The 18,542-nt window shown below is 44.3% G+C and overlaps 1 protein-coding gene across 1 annotated transcript in view; it reads right to left on the bottom strand.

Annotated features, from left to right (window-relative positions):
* Positions 1 to 10,325, bottom strand: part of haus7 (HAUS augmin-like complex, subunit 7) — a 29,785-nt gene extending 19,460 nt beyond the window's left edge. The window contains exons 1-2 of the mRNA XM_043675044.1: positions 10,220 to 10,325; positions 1,726 to 1,841 (exon numbers count right to left, since the gene is read on the bottom strand). Coding sequence (XP_043530979.1) covers positions 1,726 to 1,841; positions 10,220 to 10,276 — 173 coding nt within the window. The 5' untranslated portion in view covers positions 10,277 to 10,325. The remainder of the gene's footprint in view (positions 1 to 1,725; positions 1,842 to 10,219) is intronic.
* Between the last annotated feature and the right edge of the window lie 8,217 nt (positions 10,326 to 18,542).

The raw sequence follows: 18,542 nt of genomic DNA, 5'->3' as shown, positions 1-18,542 counted from the left end.
GGCACCCTAACATCACACTTATCTTATGTACTTTGTGGTTTGACAGTAACTGTCAACGTGGCTGTCAGGACCTCAACTTCAGAATATAGCAGCTGGCTGCTATGAAAAGCAGGTGCGTTTGTTTTCTGCTGGGTCCCCTGTGTGACAAAAGAACTGTCAAAATGAAACTGCGGCTCAGCATTTCTAAGGGAACCCTGAATGGAATTTCCTGTAATTAGGGACTGATAAGTGAGTGCGAGTGAATTTCTCAGTGAATCACAGGCCTCAACAGTGAAGCTGTCATCCAATCAGAAGTCCACTGGTCCTGGCCTACTTCTTAGGGGATCCAAATACACAAAGGTATGGATCTTCAATACACTTCTCACATGGTAAAGTATTGTAGGGAGTGAGGACTCAGGTGGGTCAGACAAGGGCAAAGGTTAGCTTTCAAGGGCCACCCCAATGCCACCCATTCACTCTGTAAACTGCCTCAGATTGAGGAAACCCCAAAAGTATTCCCTTCAACAAGGCAGGAAGAACCATAGTTTCTCAACCTGGAAACCAGCCACCATTCTTGCCCATCAGGGAGGTGCGAGATCAGAGAGTTTGGGGTTGAGGTCATAAGTGGACAATAATTAACCATTTAATGCTCTTAACTGGTGGAGTGGACAAGATGGCTTATTAACCTTCTTGGCCATAACTTAGTGAAGTGGCAAAAGGGGTGTGATTTTCTCTCCCAGGTTAACATGCTCAATTATTTCCATTTTCCTCCATCTTTAGGAGAGGAAAATCACATGACTTAAGATAGAAATCAATGTCACTTTCCGGCTCTAATATCAGGTATAACATTAATTAGAGTAAATTCCCTCCACATGGCTCCAACGCTATGGTTTAGATTCAAACAGGAGCCTTTCTTATTGGGTTAATATAATATTTTCACTTTCTCGATTAGCCATTCAATAGGCTGCAGATTGATAACATTTCCTGAGTCATAGAAGGATTCTGCTGCATCTACATATGAGAAGAATTGGCATGATCTAGATTCTAATTTTCAATTTTTTAAAAAATCTAACTTATTTTCTTCTAAACAACCTCATCAGAGGGTTACACACCTCTGGAGCATGTGGGACTTGAATCCTGGTGGAACAATAGGGACAGTAGCACTGTGCCACAAGAGGTTGGCCTAGATTCTACGTTTAGAATCCTTACAATTTTCAGATGGTACTGACAGAGATTAATAATTATGAATAATTCCTTGAAATATATAAACAGGAATATCAGCAACCTGTCCAACAAATACAGAATCTCTTCCACAGCCCATGAAATATGAAATGCAACATATTTATGTAGAGGTCTCTTTGTTTTAGAGGCTATTATATATAACTTAGAGGTGTAGATGCTTTCAACAAATCCATGCTCACATGTTTGATACTTAGATCACCCAATATTTAATATCTTAATTAATAAGAAAACATGCTACAAAATAGTCTACAGGGAACAAATAACTCTCTTTAGGTTCCTCCATTTTGCAAATTGCAGACTACCAACCGCGATCAGAAAATAAATAAATGTGGCTGGGATCAAAAAATACTAAGAAAGTTTTAGTCAGCTCCCACGATCATAGCCAAAGCACAGGCTCCACATTTGATTCCAGACCTAAATCTCTCCATTCTTTAAAGGCAAAATATTCGAACAGTTCATAAACAGTGAAGAATATTGAAATGCACAAATGAAATCACTGAGTACCTGATGCATAACCATTCTAAGATTTGAAGTCTGTCTACACTGGGCGTGCACAACAACTGAATAACTGCATCCAAATCATTCACATTGACTCCTTCCAGAAATGGGCATTTCAGATTCTGAAAGAGCAATTAACAACATTATAATATATTGAAACTTGATAATATTTTTAAACAAAGCCTGCATTATGTAAAGTCATTGAAAGCTCTAGAAAAACCTAATATTGAACATTTACTAAAATTACCAGGTAGATTCCATATTAGGTTCATCCATAACTTCAACCCATTTGAAATTTAAATTCAGCTGGAAGACGTTGAACAGCTTTCCACTGTTTCTGTGCAATAGTTCCAATCCACTACAAAAGCATACAATGTTCCGCATTCCACCATTGTAATTATTAGTTTAGCTTAACCTGGACATATAATCCAAGCATAAGCATGAGAAACATAACTGACTGTCTGAAAATTGTAACAATCCTTTCTTCCCCTGAACAAAATTTCATTTTAGTCATAAAAGAATTACAAATTTCACAACAGTAAGCCAGAAGGAATATTATACTTCAGTCCGATTCAACCTGCAACAAAGTTTAACACTTGTTGCTGGATCAGCCAGACTTCATGAATGGCAGAGCAGAATCAAAGGGCTGAGTGGCCTATTCTAGTTCATATATCTTCACATAGACAATAACAGAATTGAAATTTGTGTGTCAGTATTAGGGCTGCTTAGTTATATGACTTACATTTATAATGAATAATAAACAAATCTGCTAAAGTATGCTTATAATCAATCACCTACAGCCTATGTAACATGGACACAATAAGCAGTATTGATTAAGCAAAATTTAGTTTTTAAATTGAATTTAATTGAAATTAATTGGATTCATTTGAATATTGATTGTATTTTCAACATATTGTACATATGATAAAATTAGAATTAAATATTGTAAAAAGAATGTATTGTACTCATTGTGGTATATTTTAAACATTGTTGGAAATGAAAGCAATAAAAAAGAAATAAACATATGAGCAAAAGACAGCATTACATATCACGGCTGACTTTTATCAGAGGGAATAGAAACTAATGATGGGATGAGAAGGCCATTCAATTCACCGAACCTAGTCAGAGTTTTAAAGAAATTAAAACTAAAGTAGGGCATGGTCCATGCATATCAATATTATTGAAAAATGATAGTTGCATGCACCATCTACAAAACCTTACTTGTTGTTCTCACGTTGCTTTTTTTTGTACATGTCAAGAATTTATTAAGTTATTTATGAGTGAATTAGAATTATTGACCGATCTGCTGAAACAAACTAAAAGATTTTTATATTTACCTAACACAAAAGATTGTTGCCCACTTTTGAAACATGACAAGGCGACAACTGGCTAATAAAACACAAGATTTTCCCATAAAAATAAACTGAAGGATGTGATACATTTGCTCTACAATCATGGATATTTACAACATGAGTATTTCATTTATTTTTTTGAAATTATAAGTCTGTGCCGAGGAGAGAGAGTAACGTAAAATGATACAATTTTAGGCACCACTTTGCTCTTCCCAACCAACCTGCACTATTCAGTCAAAATTGATACCATGTATCAATATCTGAATGATTAATCATACAATTTTAAACACTTCATTTTTCATTTGTCCTTCTGCATTTTGGTCAAATTAATCCTCAGTTGTTTCATGTACTAAATAAAAGTTCCAAAACAGCCACTTAATTTTCTCACTACTGTTGTACATTCAAGGGAAAAGCAAACTAAAAAATGTCTTGCTTAACAGACACAATGCATTCACAGACACAATGCTTAACAGACACAATGCATTCACAGTGAGCGGCTTCAACAAGATCCTACTCAATTAAAACTATAATACTGCAGATGCTAGAAACCAGAAATAAAAACAGCACTTCCTGCGTTTATGAACCCAATGGTAGCCAATCATTCATTCTAAACTATGGATTTTGCACCAAAGGTTCCAACAAGTGGACCAACCATCCAACAAGTAAACAAGTACCCTGCAACCAAACTGTCAAGTCTCTAGCATTTGGTTGCTTTTTTTTATTTCAAAAATATACTTTATTCATAAAATTATTTGGATCTCTATACATTCGGTCATGCCATGCTTTTGCACACATTACATTGCTTTACATACAGACATCGAAATTTATTTTTCCTATATACTAGTCTGGACATTTACTATCCAGCTCTTCTGCTGAGGCGTCAGTGGAGCCCAAATGACGGGGTGGGCCCCTGTTCTTCATAGGCAGGCAGATGTTACACGGTGGTCTTTCCCCACCGCGCCTTGGCAGCAGCTGCCCCAAGCTTCAGCGCATCCCTCAACACATAGTCCGAGATCTTGGAATGTGCCAGTCTGCAACACTCAGTCAGGGTCAACTCTTTCAGCTAGAAGATCAACAGGTTTCGAACCGCCCAAAGGGCGTCTTTCACCAAGTTGATGATCCTCCAGGCACAGTTGATGTTCGTCTCGGTGTGCGCCCCGGGGAACAGACCGTAGAGCACGGAGTCCCGCGTCACAGCGCTGCTCGGAACGAACCTCGACAAACACCACTGTATTTCTCTCCAGACCTCTTCTGCATCGGCACATTTCAGAAGGAGGTGTGTGACAGTCTTGCCCCCCCGCCCCGCAGCCGCTTCGAGGGCAGCGTGCGGAGCTGCAGAGAGTCCGGGCGTGCATAAAGGATCTCACAGGCAGAGCCCTTCTCACCACCACCATGTCTCGGTGCTTGTTGGAAAGTTCTGGCGATGAGGCATTCTGCCAAATGACTTTGACAATCTGCTCAGAGAACCGCTCGATAGGATCCACCCTCTCCTTTTCCCGAAGGGTCTCAAGGACACTACGTGCTGACCACTCCCTGATGGACTTGTGGTCAAAGGTGTTTTTCTTCATAAACTTGTCCACGAAGGACAGGTGATACGGAATGGTCCAACTACTCGGAGCGTTCCGCGGCAGCGAGGCCAGGCCCATCCTTCGCAACACCGGGGACAGGTAGAACATAGTGACACTTGGTGTTTGCGTACCGGGTATCCAAGCACAGTTTAATGCACCATCAGGGTGAGTGTGGCATTGTGTGTGTTTTTTTCCCCCGTTGCCCAGATCTTTATACATCGAGTCCCTTCGGACCCGGTCCATCTTTAATCTCCATATAAAATGGAAGATGGCCTGGGTGACTGCAGCGGCACAGGTTCTGGAAATAGGCCAGACCTGTGCCACGTATAACAGCAATGACAATGCCTCACACCTGATGACCAGGTTTTTACCCGCGATGGAGAGCGACCATAGCTTCCATCTGCCCTGTTTCTGCCTCACTTTACTGCTACGCTCCTCCCAAGATTTGGTGCACGCCCCAGCACCGCCCCCCCCCCCCCACCACCACCACCAAATACCCAGCACCTTCAGGTGGTCAGCCCTGACGGTGAAGGGGATCGAGGATTGGTTGGCCCAGTTCCCGAAGAGCATGGCCTCGATCTACCTTGGCCCCCGAGGCCCATTCGAACTGGTCACATATGCCCGAGTCTGTGCATGGACAGAGGATCCGAGCAGAAAACGGCGACGTCATCCATGTACAGGGAGGCCTTAACCTGCAGGCCCCCGCTGCCAGGAATAGTCACCCCTCTCAGGCTCGCATCCTTCCTGATGGACTCGGCAAATGGCTCTATGCAGCACACAAACAAGGCAGGAGAGAGAGGGCAGCCCTGCCTGATTCCAGATCTGACTAGGAAGCTATCTGATTCCCACCCATTGATTGAGACTGCACTGACAATGTTGGTGTAGAGCAGTCTGATCCAATTGCAGATTCCCTCTCCAAAGCCCATTTTGGAGAGAACATCTCTCATATATGTGTGTGATATCCTGTCAAAAGCTTTCTCCTGGTCCAGGCTGATGAGGCAGGTGTCCAACCCTCTGTCCTGCACGTAGCCGATCGTATCCCTAAGGATTGCGAGACTCTCAGCGATCTTCCTGCCCAATACAGCACAGGTTTGGTCAGGGTGAATCGCTGACCCCAGAGCAGACCTGACCCGGTTGGCGATAACCTTTGACAAAATTTTGTAATCCGCATTCAACAGTGAGATTGGTCTCCAATTTCTGATTTCCTCCCTCTCCCCCTTCCGCTTGTAGATGAGGGTGATGATGCCTTTCCTCATTGATTCACTCATGGTACCTGCCAGAAGCATACTAATATACACCTCCAGCAGGTCCTGGCCAATCAAGTCCCACAGAGCAGAAAAGAACTCGATCGGTAAGCCGTCGCCTCCAGGAATTTTATTCTTTTCGAAGGACTCGAGGGCCTTGGTCAGCTCGTCCAGACATAGCGGCTGATCCAGCCTCTCCCGTGTTCTGTCATCTAAGACCTCCATGATAGAGAACAGGAACGACTGGGAGGACACGCTGTCAGTTGGCTTCGAGTCATACAGACTGGCATAGAAGGATTTGCTGATCCTCATGACGTCAGCCTGAGATGACGTTATCGAACCATTTCTTCCTTCAGGCTGCTGAGCATGGAGCTCTCTTTATGCACCTTCTGGAAGAAGAAACGTGAGCACGTCTCATCCTGCTCCACGGAGGACTGGAAGATTATTTTAGAGGCCTCCGAGGCAAAGAGCGAGGCTTCCTGGCCCTTCACCTCCTGGAGGTCCTCCGTGACATCGATCCCCATCGTCTGCAACAGGAGCAGGTTCTACATACTTCCCTGGAGCTGGGACAGTTTTCCCCGCCTCTCTCTCACCTCCTGAACACCTTTGAGGATGAAGAACCTCTTGATGTTCCCTTTTACTGTTTCCCACCAGTCCGTAGGGGACTCAAAGAGGGGCTTTGTGGTTCTTCAACCTGCGTAGTCCCTCTTGAGCTCCTCAATGTTTCCCAGGGTCAACAGCTTTGCGTTCAGCTTCCACGTTCCCTTACCAGCCCGCTGCTCATCCTGTAAGTGACAGTCAGCCAGCAGGAGGCAGTGATCAGAGAAGAACACCAGCTTGACGTCGGTGGATCTGACCGAGAGCGTTCAGGACACAAACAGGTAATCTATCCCTGCACGGATAGACCCGTCTGCCCGTAACCAGGTGTATCTATACTACGCTCCGTCTGCAGGGGTGCTGAAGACGTTGTGCAGCTTAGCATCTTTGACAGTTTCCATCAGGACTCTGGACGTGGCGTCCAGTTTATTCTTCCCCCTGCCAGATCGTCCATCTGCATCAATGATACAGTTGAAGTCTCCAGCCAGAATCACCGGCCTGGACGTAGCCAGCAACAGTGGAAGCTGCTGCAGGATGGCCAACTGTTCACTCTTACCCACTAGGGTGTACACATTAATCAGTCTCAGGGGTGCATTCCTGTACATGACGTTGGTGACGAGGAGGCACCCGCCCACCACCTCCTTAACCTCGGAGATGGTGAAGTTGCCTCCTCGCAACAGGATACCCAGGCCGGAGGCACGGCTATCGTTGCCCCCCCAATCAAACTGACGGCCCATGGGCCCACAAGCTCGACCATCTCCTGTAGCTGCTGAGGTGCGGTATCCCACACTCCTGCAGAAACAGGATGTCGGCTTTAACGTTGGCCAGGAAGGCCATCGTAGAAACACATCGCGTGGCCGATTTGATGCTACGCACATTGATGCTGGCAATTTTTATCTCCATTTTAACAGTTTACCAGGTTACCAGTGTTCATTTGCTGCTGGTCCTGCCTCTCTGGGGTAGCTGTGTGCATCCCCATGGTGACAGCAAACAGCTGGACCCTCCCAGGGCTGAGGTAGCTGTCCAGCTCCACGCTGGGGCCATTTCCCTGCTCTGGTGTCGTCGTGTCGGGCCCAGGGTCTGCACAGTCCAGTTCTCTGTCTGACAGCGGGGCTGTCACAGGACCACTGCTCCCAGTTACCTGGAGCTGTGGGGCGGTGGGTACCTCTTGGTTCTCACCAGGTGGGAGGGTGGTCTTTACCGTCCCCTCAGAGGGATCATCTTTTCCTGCTTGGGCTGTGCTGCCCTCCTTTTTCCCCGTGTCGCTCTGTCTCTTCCTCTGGTGACAACCCTCCTTGCGCCCATCCTGTATCCTCGTCGTGTAGGTGTCGTTTCCCCCTTTGCAGGGTGGCTTTGGGGGCCTGGCGAGGTTTCCTCTTCCTGTTTTTGACAGTAATCCAATCCTCTGCCTCCTTTGTTCCCTCCTCTTCTTCTGTCTTGAAGGAGCTTGGATCAGCTGCTGCACCTCCACGCTGTCTGCCATCTGCTCCGCTCCGCTCCAGCCTGCCCTTCCTTCTGGGTGCCACCAGACACCATTCCCATGCTGCTTTGTGGTACCTTGCTGGTCTTAAGCATTCCACGGCTCATGTTGCCACCTCTGGCCATCTGTGCATAGGCAGCGCCCCCTCATCTTGGGCAGGCCTTGTACACGTGGCCCGCCTCTCCGCACAGATTAGAGTTCTTGGCCTCTTTACATTCCTTGGTCAGTTGGCCTTCCTGCTTGTAGTTTCGACAGACGGTCACCTTACAATCCGCCACCACATGGCCTGACCTCCTGCAGATTCGGCACACTTTCGGCTGCCCTGTGTATGTCAGGTAACCTCTGCTTCCTCCGATTGTGAAGCTGGAGGGTTGGTGGAGGATGTTCCCACTGCCATCGACCCTCAGGGTTACCCTGACCTGCCGCTTGCTGGTCCAAATCCCGAAAGGATCGACCACATCGGTGCTTTCTCCATCAACCTGGACGTATCTTCTCAGAAAGGTCAGGACATCCGCTGCTGGGACGTGGGGGTTGTACATATGGATTGTAACAATCCGACTCCTCTGCGCAGGAAACACACACAACGGGACTGCCGACAAGATGGAGAACAGAGGTTCCCCTTCCTTCTCCTTGAAGACCTTCAGAAGCTGCTCGCAATTCTTCACACTCCTGAAGGTCACATCAAAATAGCCTGCCCAGGGAAATCCTGAAGGCAGTACACGTCCGCTGCTTCGAACCCGCAGCACTCCAGCAGAATCTTCTTGGCAAACACCGTCCAATCAACCAGTGTACGCTCCTCCACCTTCTTCACAGTCACCCTGAATGCCCTGGCCTGGGCTGCGAGCGGCTGCTGTGGCCATAGTTCTGAGGTTGGCTGGTACCTGAATTAGCATTAGGCCGAAGCCAACATGAAGATCCACCAAGGGCAGGTCAGCACAACCAAACAAACCTCCAACGGCCTATCACAATCCAGCGACAATCTCCAGCAGCTCTGACGACTCACAACTCAACCCCCATGGTATCTCCCCCGCCAGCACACGTCTGCTGCGTCGAACCTGCAGCACTCGAGCAGAATCTCTTCCTCTGGTCCTCAGGAACTGCACATATTCCGAGCCAAAAGGCCGAGAAGCATTTGGTTGCATTGATGGTTTGGGGGCTGGGTCTGTTTACAATGTAAACACAGGCTGAAACAACACTTAAGACCAACTGTGGTGGGTGCACTTGTGCAGTGGCAGTAATGACCCGACCTCTGTACCAGGAAACCTGGGCTCAAGTCTCACCTGCTCCAGTCTTACGTAATACATCTCAGGACAAGATGATTAGAAAATTTTTTTAAAAGTTCATACCAGTGGAGGATGACAAAGGAGACATTCTCAATTCAAACTACAGGACATGGATACCTCGGTCCATAACCACAGTTGGAACAGAATGGAAATCCTGACTCAGTGCACTTTACACTTAAAAGTCATGAGATATACAGCATAGAAACAGACCAGATATCCTAAATTAACCTACACTAGTCCTCACCGTACCCACAGGAGATACATTCCAAGGCGTACCGTGAATAGGAACAAACCTATTTATTTAAATGGGAAAGTTACCTTCCCAGCAGCCTCTGGTCCCGGAACGTTCCCCGGAATATATGTGGGCCACGTTAAACCATGGGTAACTGAAACCATGGAAAATGATTCCACAGATACAGCAGTCACCCTGCAGTGTCATTTGGCCCGTAAGCTTCCAAACCTTCTTATTCATATACCCACCCACTTGCCTTTTAAATGTTGTAATTGTACCAGTCTCCACGACTTCCACTGGCAGCTCATTCCATACATACACCATCCTTTGCACGCAAACAGTACCCTCAGGTCTCTTTTATATCGTTCCCCTCTCACCCTAAACCTATGCCCTCTAGTTCTGGACTCCCCGACCCCAGGGAAAAGACTTTGTCTATTTATCCTGTCCATGCCCCTCAGAATTTTGTAAACCTCAGCCTCCGACACTCCAGGGAAAACAGCCCCAGCCTGTTCAGCCTCTCCCTGTAGCTCAAACCCTCCAACCCTGGCAACATCCTTGTAAATCTTATCTGAACCTTTTCAAGTTTCACAATATCCTTCCGAAAGCAGGGAGACCAGGTTTTAATTTTGTTTGTTTGTGTGTGTGTGTGTGTGTGTGTAGGAGGGAAAACACTTTCCATATAGCGAAACGGCTACTCTCCAATATTTGCCCTCAATGCAAAAGCCTATCTTTTTATTTTCTTACCAACAACTTTTGCGTCACTCGAGCTCCAAGCTGCGCTTCACTCAAACTCTCCGCCATTTTAAACGACCGCCCCCGTACGAGCCGCCCGGACCGGCCAGCCAGGGGAGTCTTTCGCGTCCATTGGCTCGGTGTTCTGTCGGTCACACAATCTGCACGTTGATTGGGCAAAATAGTTGCCCATTACCTTTCCCCGCCCTTTCAGTGGGCGGGCTCGCCCGACGACGTGCGCGTGCGCATTAGCGTCGCTATCACCCGGGCTGGAAAAACCAAGGCATCTTAAAGGGACACTTCATTGCAGAGACAAAATAAATTTTAAGAATATTATGATGAACACTGCCCTGTCTTTTATTACCCAATACTTTATCAAAAAGAAAGTATGGGAAAACTCAGCAGTTCAGGCAGCACCTGCAGAGAGAAACAAGACATGTTAATGTTTCAGGTCTCCCTGTGATTGCCCTTATGATTACCAACTCTCCAGGAACTCCTGAATTCCACAAGAAGTTTTAAAAACTAATCCCCAGGAAACTGCTACCAGCAACCTGAGACAAAAATCAAAGCAAGAATAAATTAATTGTATTATAGAGTCATAGAGTTATACAGCCAGGAAACAGACCCTTTCGTGCAACTCATCCTTGCTCACTGGGTATCCTAAACTGATCTAGTTCCACTTGCCAACATTTGGCCCATAGCATCCAGATGCCTTTTAAATTGTGTAATTGTACCAGCCTCCACCACTTATTTTGGGAACTCATTCCATACATGCATGAAAACGTTGCCCTTTTTATATCTTTCCCATCTCACCTTAAGCCGATGCCTTCTGGTTTTGGACCCCACTACCCCGGGAAAATGACCTTGGCTCTGCACCCTATCCATGTCCCTCATGATTTTATAAACCTCTGTGAGGTCACCGCACAACCTCCGACTCTCCACGGGAAAAAGACCCATCCAATTCAGCTACTCCCTCTAGGTCTCCAATCCAGGCAACATCCTTGTCCATTTTTTCTTATCCTTTTCAAGTTCAACAACGTATTTCCTGTAACAACAAGACCAGAATTGAATGCAGTATTTTAAATGGGGCCTGTCCAATGTCCTGTAAAGCCACAATATGACATCTCAATTCCTATACACAATTTGTTTCTCACTTTATTTGAACACGTCCATTGGAGATAAGCAAAAAAGAAGATTGTTTACTGGATGGAGCTATAGGAGGCAGCAATGATAAAACTCACAGGAATACATTGAGCCAATGTTGCCAGCCAGTCATGACAGTTCTTAGGCACAGGAATGGACAATGGATGCCCCCTCTCACAGGAAACCCATGGGCACTGCCAAATGTATTGCTACCCCAGTTAACTACATGGGGAAAAAACACAATTTTGCAGATGGTGAACTCTAAACTGAAAATAGAAAAAGTTGGATCTGTGAAGGTGAAATAATTTGACTTTTTGGTGTGTGGGATGACATTTACAAACAGAAAATATTACCATTGAATAATATAAAGACAGGTATGGCTTCTTTTTCCATGTAATACATTCCCAATGATTACATCAGGTGACATGCAACAATCCATTTTCCTATTTGCAAAAATTATGTTTCGAACAATTATACAAAAAAGCAGTGAAAATAAAATGCTAGCTACAAAATCTAAAATAAAAGCAGCTAGGAATGAAAGTCCAACACTTTCTGCAATATATCATAGTTGTGGGGCAGACGTGTTCATAACCTGTTAGCTTACCTTTGACTTCTCTTCTACGTTAAAGAGGGAGAGGCACCCCTCGTAATTTTCTGCCTAATGTTTAGGGTGATAAACCTTTCAGCAAGAATGGGAATTATTAAAAATGCAGTACATTTTGAGCAATGAGTGGATAGAACAAGAACAAAAGTAATGTCTGAAATACAATGGAAGAAGGGAGAGATAGAATGACAGAGGAGTCAGTCTTACAGGGCCCTCAAAGGGAATACTGATGAGGCAAGAAAAAAAAATTTAAAAATATGTGCCTGAAGCAGGTGTGCTGACATCTGAAACTGATTATGCGAAAATATCTGAAACATGCAAAGCAAAGTAAAAAAAAGGAACAAAGTACACGGTCTGAAATTGTGAACGCAGTGTTGAGACCGGAATGGAAGGCAACAATGAGGTGTTGGTCCTGAAGCTCACATTCAGCTTCATTGAAACAGTGCAGCAAGCCAAAGACAGAGTTGACATAAGAGTAAGGTGAAAAATTAAAATTCAGTCCACCAGAACCTCAGAGTCATGTTTGCAAAATGATCAGAGGTGTTCAACATAGCATTGAGGCTTATTCAATATTTACTTTGGCTTAATAAGTACATCCAGGGCCTTGAAAATTCAAACTGAGATAAAGGCTTTGAGAGGAATTTTTTGGGATACAGCCCTATTCTACTATGTACTTTGTTATTTATATAAATGTATGAAGAAATTCTGTGGTTCAGAAGAACAGCCTTTTGATTCAAACTTTAATTCTGTTTTTCTCTCCACTAGTACGTTCAGACTGCTGAGATTTTCCAGCATTTTCTGTTTTTATTTTAGTGGCATGTTGATTTTATGCAATATATATACATCAGTATATAAAGCACAATTTCCTATTCCTCCTGCGTCGCCTACATCATTCATCTTCACTAAAACGATTGTCGTGATACTTTATGAATGGTAATGCTATCAATCCTCAAGTTAAATCATGACTGTTCAGGAGTAATGATTTGGAGGTGCCAGTGTTGGACTGGGGTATACAAAGTTAAAAATCACACAACACCTGGTTATAGGCTAACAGGTTTATTTGGAAGCAATAGCTTTAGGAGCGCTGCTCCTTCATCAATTCTCCACAATCATCTGATGAAGGAACAGTGCTCCAAAAGCTTCCAAATAAACCTGTTGGACTATAACCTGATGTTGTGTAATTTTTAACTTTATTCAGAGTAGGTTTTATAAGAAATAAATAGAGATAAATGTCTAGTCTCTCAACCAGGCAATGATTGGCTTTGATTGTGGGCCCTACCAAACAGAGGAAGGTGACAAGCTGCCTACTGGGTAGCAGCTATCGTGAACCCCATTTAGTACATGCCTACACTGTAGCTGAATATATTCCTCCACCTGGTGGGCTGAAAACTTCAAGTGATTCTTAATTTGCCATTCTGAATTGGTGAAAAGAGGAGTGAGAAGGGTGGAAGGAGGAGCATCCTTGGCTTTCCTATTCTAATAACACAAGAATCCCAACTGAAAAGTTGCATCTTGTATTATTGAATACCAAAATAGAGCGACTACTCATTGCATACGCAGGCTAGACCCGGCCCAGGACAGACAGTTCTGCAGACCCATCTCTGGATCTGCATTACAAAGGGCTCAGGTGCTGAGTTCTAGGTGAGCAGGCTTGCTACCAAGAGCGTTCATACTCAACAAGTTCCACAGGGAAACTAATTAGTGATCCCCCATTGGCCTTGTAGGGGTTATCACATTCCTCTCATTAGATTACTTATAGTGTGGAAGCAGGCCCTTCGACCCAACAAGTCCACACCGACCTGCCAATGCGCAACCCGTTCCCCTACATTCACCCCTTCACCCAACACTACGGGCATTTTAGCATGGCCAATTCACCTAACCTGCACATTTTTGAACTGTGGGAGGAAACTGGAGCACCCGGAGGAAACCCATGCAGACACGAGGAGAATGTGCAAACTCCACACAGTCAGTCGCCTGAGGTGGAAATTGAACCCAGGTCTCTGGCGCTGTGAGGCAGAGGTGCTAACCACTGTGCCACCGAGTCTGAATGTTTCACCTCACTCCTGTCACAATGGGACTTCTTGTGTTGCTTTGCCCATGGTCCTATTCCTGTTGCATTTCAGTCCTGGTCAGAGGGGGCATATAATAAGGAGGCAAACATCTTTTCCATGAAGACCATTAAAGAGCCACTTTAGAGGATTCATCCTCAGTGGCGACCTCCTACTGAATTTCCACTGCCGCTATCTCCATCTCCAAGTCTGAGTCCTCATAGTCCTCAAGACTGGCTTCTTGTGACCATTTTCATTTTCGTCTTTCTTAGATGGCCATTGTGCAATCCTTGGAATATTGGTCACTGGCCAGGCTCCAAACAGGAAAATGGCATCTCCTTTGTTCAACTTCTGAAACTTTAAGATATAGGATTTTAGCTTTTCTGTAAGATGTCCTTGTGGTTCACCATTTAGGATGATATGGTGTAGCTTTGCCGATAGAGTCCTTTTGGGTCAATGCCTTTGGCAGAAATTGGTAGAGTGTACATAAAGTTCAAAGTCATAATGACTTCAGCCATCTTCAGAAATGAAGATAGGCTGGTGGGTCGCAACAGCCAGCTCAAGACACTTACATTGGCTATATGTCTCCCTAGATGATGTTCCAAGGTATTTTCATAGACACCTAACAGCAGTGCTGTTTTGGATCCGAGCTGACATGATGGACAGAATTGCCTTGTCTTCCTTGAAGAGGCCCAGCAGAAGTTCTTGATCGGTTACTATGGTGAAATGCTGACCACAGACATACAGGTGGAACATTTACACCACAAACATCATGCCCAATCTTCTTTCTGAATCTAGGCATACTTCCTATCTGCCTCTGCCAGGGTTCGAGATACGTATATGATTGGATGTTCTCCCAACACTGTGATAATAACACCCCTATCCCTTGGGGTAATGTCGCAGGTTGAAGTGAGTGGTCTCGGGGGTCATAGTGAGCTAATATATTTGTTGACAGTAGTTGTTGTTTGACATTTGCAAAGGCTTTCTTTTGCAGCATTTGCCATCACCATTTCTGAGCTTTGTTTTAGCAGGAGATGGAGGGTGCCAGCAGGGTCACCAGGTTGGGTAAGGGTTTCCCATAGTAATTTATGAGACCTAGAAAAGACTCCTCTTTGGAGTCAGAGCCCTTTTAATGGCCTTCCCCTTCTCTTCAACAGGGTATAATCCATCCTTGTCAACCCTTTACCCAAGGTATGTTACCTCATTTATGTGGAACACAGATTTTTCTTTTTCTTTGTATGAAACCAGTAACAGAAACCTCCTCCAAACTCTCCAAATGTTACTTTGCAGTAACTCGTTAGATTAAAACATCCTCCAAATGTGCAGATGTATCATATTCATTTCAGAAAATGTGTGACCTCCAGCCAGCTTTTCATACACTCTCTATGCTTGGCATAGCATATCTGTCCAAGCTTGGAAGCTCTATTGACCATCAGCTTATAATTTCCATTTAGAAGGACCACATTGTCAGATTCTAAAGCTGGGACTACTGGCACAGCTCATTCACTGTGCATATGATGCCTAATTCCTTGAGATGTTACAATTCGGCTTCTATTTTGGAAGTAGGGTATGGGAGACTAGCTGTGCCTTGAAATATTTAAGTCAAGCTTCTGGGTGCACATAGATCTTGGCCCTGGTGCCTTTTACCCTCCCAAGGCCCTCCTGGAACACTTCAGGATACTACTCAATGACTTCACATTGATCACCAATAACTATTTTAAAGATTTGTTGCCAATCCAATTGCATTTTCTGTAGTTAGGCCCTTCTCAAAAGATTGGGATCTGACCTTTGTACCATCAGTAAGGGGAGTCTGACTGCCTGCTGCCCCTCTGTAACTGGGGTTATAGTGGTCTCAATAATATTTATCCCAGTGCACCGGCCAATCTAGCCATGGTGCTTCCCAGACAAGATGGCCCATCGGTTTCCTTACAGTTTTCTTCCCAACAATAGATACAGCGGCACCTATGTCTATCTCTATGTCTGGGGGTGAACATTTAACTGGAGTTTTATTTTAATTGGGGACACTTTGGGAGCAGTGACGTAATTTAGCTTTATCAATTTATCAATTCCTGATCCTTGGGCTGATTTATTTGTGAAGTCCTGTCTTGACGTGGCTTCGCTCTTCAGCCGGGGTGATACACGTTTTGCCCATTCCGATAGCCTTGCCTGCAGTGAACTCTATGACCACAAGTGTGACCTGATGCTCTTGTTCCTCACTGTATTGTGGAGAAACCTCCTGTCCAGTTCTAGAACCTTGCGGCCTCTGACTCCAATTACCCTTACTTGGAAACAACCGGAACCTGTGAGTATTATCTGCTGGGGACTTGGTTGTGTGGTATGGGTGTTGCCTAAGGTTCAGGACCGAACCTTCTATACACCTCTGAAAAGCTCAAGCCCCTTTTTCATGGGAAAGAGTCATTTCTAGGACTTTGAGGAGAAAGTGAGGTCTGCAGATGCTGGAGATCAAAGTTGAAACTTTATTGCTGGAACAGCACAGCAGGTCAGGCAGCATCCAGGGAACAGGAGATTCGACGTTTCGGGCACAGGCCCTTCTTCAGGAATTCCTGAAGAAGGGCCTGTGCCCGAAACGTCGAATCTCCTGTTCCCTGGATGCTGCCTGACCTGCTGTGCTGTTCCAGCAATAAAGTTTCAACCTCAATTTCTAGGACTTTCTCAAGGTCCAGATCTAGGTCGGTTAGGAGCTTCCTTTGGGTTGCAACATTATTAATTCCACAAACTAAGCAATCCCTTAACTTTTCCCAAAGTGCTGACCTGGACTCACAGTGTTACATCAATTTCCGCAATCTCATCAAGAATTCAGTAACTAGATCCCAGGAAGTCTATTTGTCATGTTAAACCTGTAATGTTGCAATATTACAGGTTTGGGGTCATGGTGGTTTGATCAGTTCTTCAAAAGGTTTTGACTCCAGGACTGCTGGGAAGGTTAAAATTTTATGATGCTGAAAGACGGACATCTACAAGAGTCAGGAGAATGACCTTTTTTGATGTTCCCCTTCAAACCCAGTTGCCTGAAAAAAGTAGCTCATTCATTTGATGTTCTGGGGCCAATCTCCACAACTGCATCATAAGGATCCAGTATGCCAAAAAACAATATTTTTAATACTTCCTCTCAAACCGTTACAGAGTGCATTGAAAGGCAAGGCTGTGCAAAGCCTTTCTTGACTCCCATAGCTAATGTAACTTAGCTTTACATTCATTTAGATTTACAACTCAGGAAACCCAACTAAAAGGAGCATCATTCATTGTTAAACACCAAAATAGAGCCACTATTCCTAGCGTACATAGGCAATCCTAACACAGGACAGACAGTTCTACAGGCCCATCCCTTGATCTGCTTTATAATGGGCTCAGGTGATGAGTTCCAGTTATGTCAGTCATTGATTGTGATCAAGGGAACTCATACTCAATGAGCTCCACAATGAGATTAATTAGAGATTCCCCTTGGGCAAAAGCATGAAATTGGTGGGATTTGGGTACACCCCCATCTTGCCTAATTAAATGCCTTTTTTAATTCCAAGCTCAGCATCATCAGAAGCTGAAGATTCTGTCTCATTCTTCTCAAATAAATTGTCAACTTTTTTTTAAAGGCTCAATGGTGCAAATTTACCAGAAATATAAGGGAAAATGCGTAAGAATAATCTGCAAGTCAGGCACCATCTGTGGATGGAGACATAAACATCTCTGTACTGCTTACCCTGTTCAGTACTCCTTGCATTTTCTGTTCTATCTTAATCAATCACAAAAAAAGTTTCTAGCCCATTTATTTCTATATGACATGGTTGTAGTAACATCATGCCTATTTTGTACATTAAACACTATTAGTTCAAAGTACAGTTTTCTTATAGTTCTAACAAGCTGCCATAGTGACTATTCAAAACATCTGAACATTACGCCCAATTCTACATGTCTTGAAGTTTAAACACTAAGTGAAGTTTTGTTAAATAGATGTTGTTGGCAATGTGAATAAAGCATGCCTTACATTTTTCATTTTGATATGGGTGAGGAGCAGCTGTTGTGGTACAATGGTGTCACATGCTGTATTTAACAACTGGCTACAAGCCTCAAAGAACAGGAAATTTGTTATGAGTGACGTAAGATTGACTTCATATTCAAAACATGGCTGCACTTCAACTTTCGACTTAGTTTGGTTGATAATTCAGTTAAGTTGAAGTTATATCTGAGTTTTCGAGCATTTTTTCTGCATCAGATTCAACACATTCACGAATGTTTTTTCCTTGTCTATCCACCCTTAAATTTCTTTCAAGCTTTATTTTCCCTCCCTTTTGCATTTTTGTGATGTTTCTATCAATATTCTGTTTGTTCAGGATTTTCAGACACTGTTTCTTTTATACAGCCTCATTTTCTGCTGAAAGATCCTCTTTCCTTGTTTGGCTGTTAACTCTCTTGTGAACCTCTGTGTGGGTGGCTTAGTTTACTTCAAATTTTTATCACAAATGCAGGCCTGTAATTTTCACAAACTCATCTTGCTCCTATGTCAAAATGTTGCTGGAACTGTACT

This window comes from Chiloscyllium plagiosum, chromosome 33 (assembly GCF_004010195.1).
Source record: "Chiloscyllium plagiosum isolate BGI_BamShark_2017 chromosome 33, ASM401019v2, whole genome shotgun sequence".
NCBI lineage: Eukaryota > Metazoa > Chordata > Chondrichthyes > Orectolobiformes > Hemiscylliidae > Chiloscyllium > Chiloscyllium plagiosum.
The sequence above is the reverse complement of the archived record's forward strand: the minus strand, read 5'-3'. Positions and strand labels throughout refer to the sequence as shown.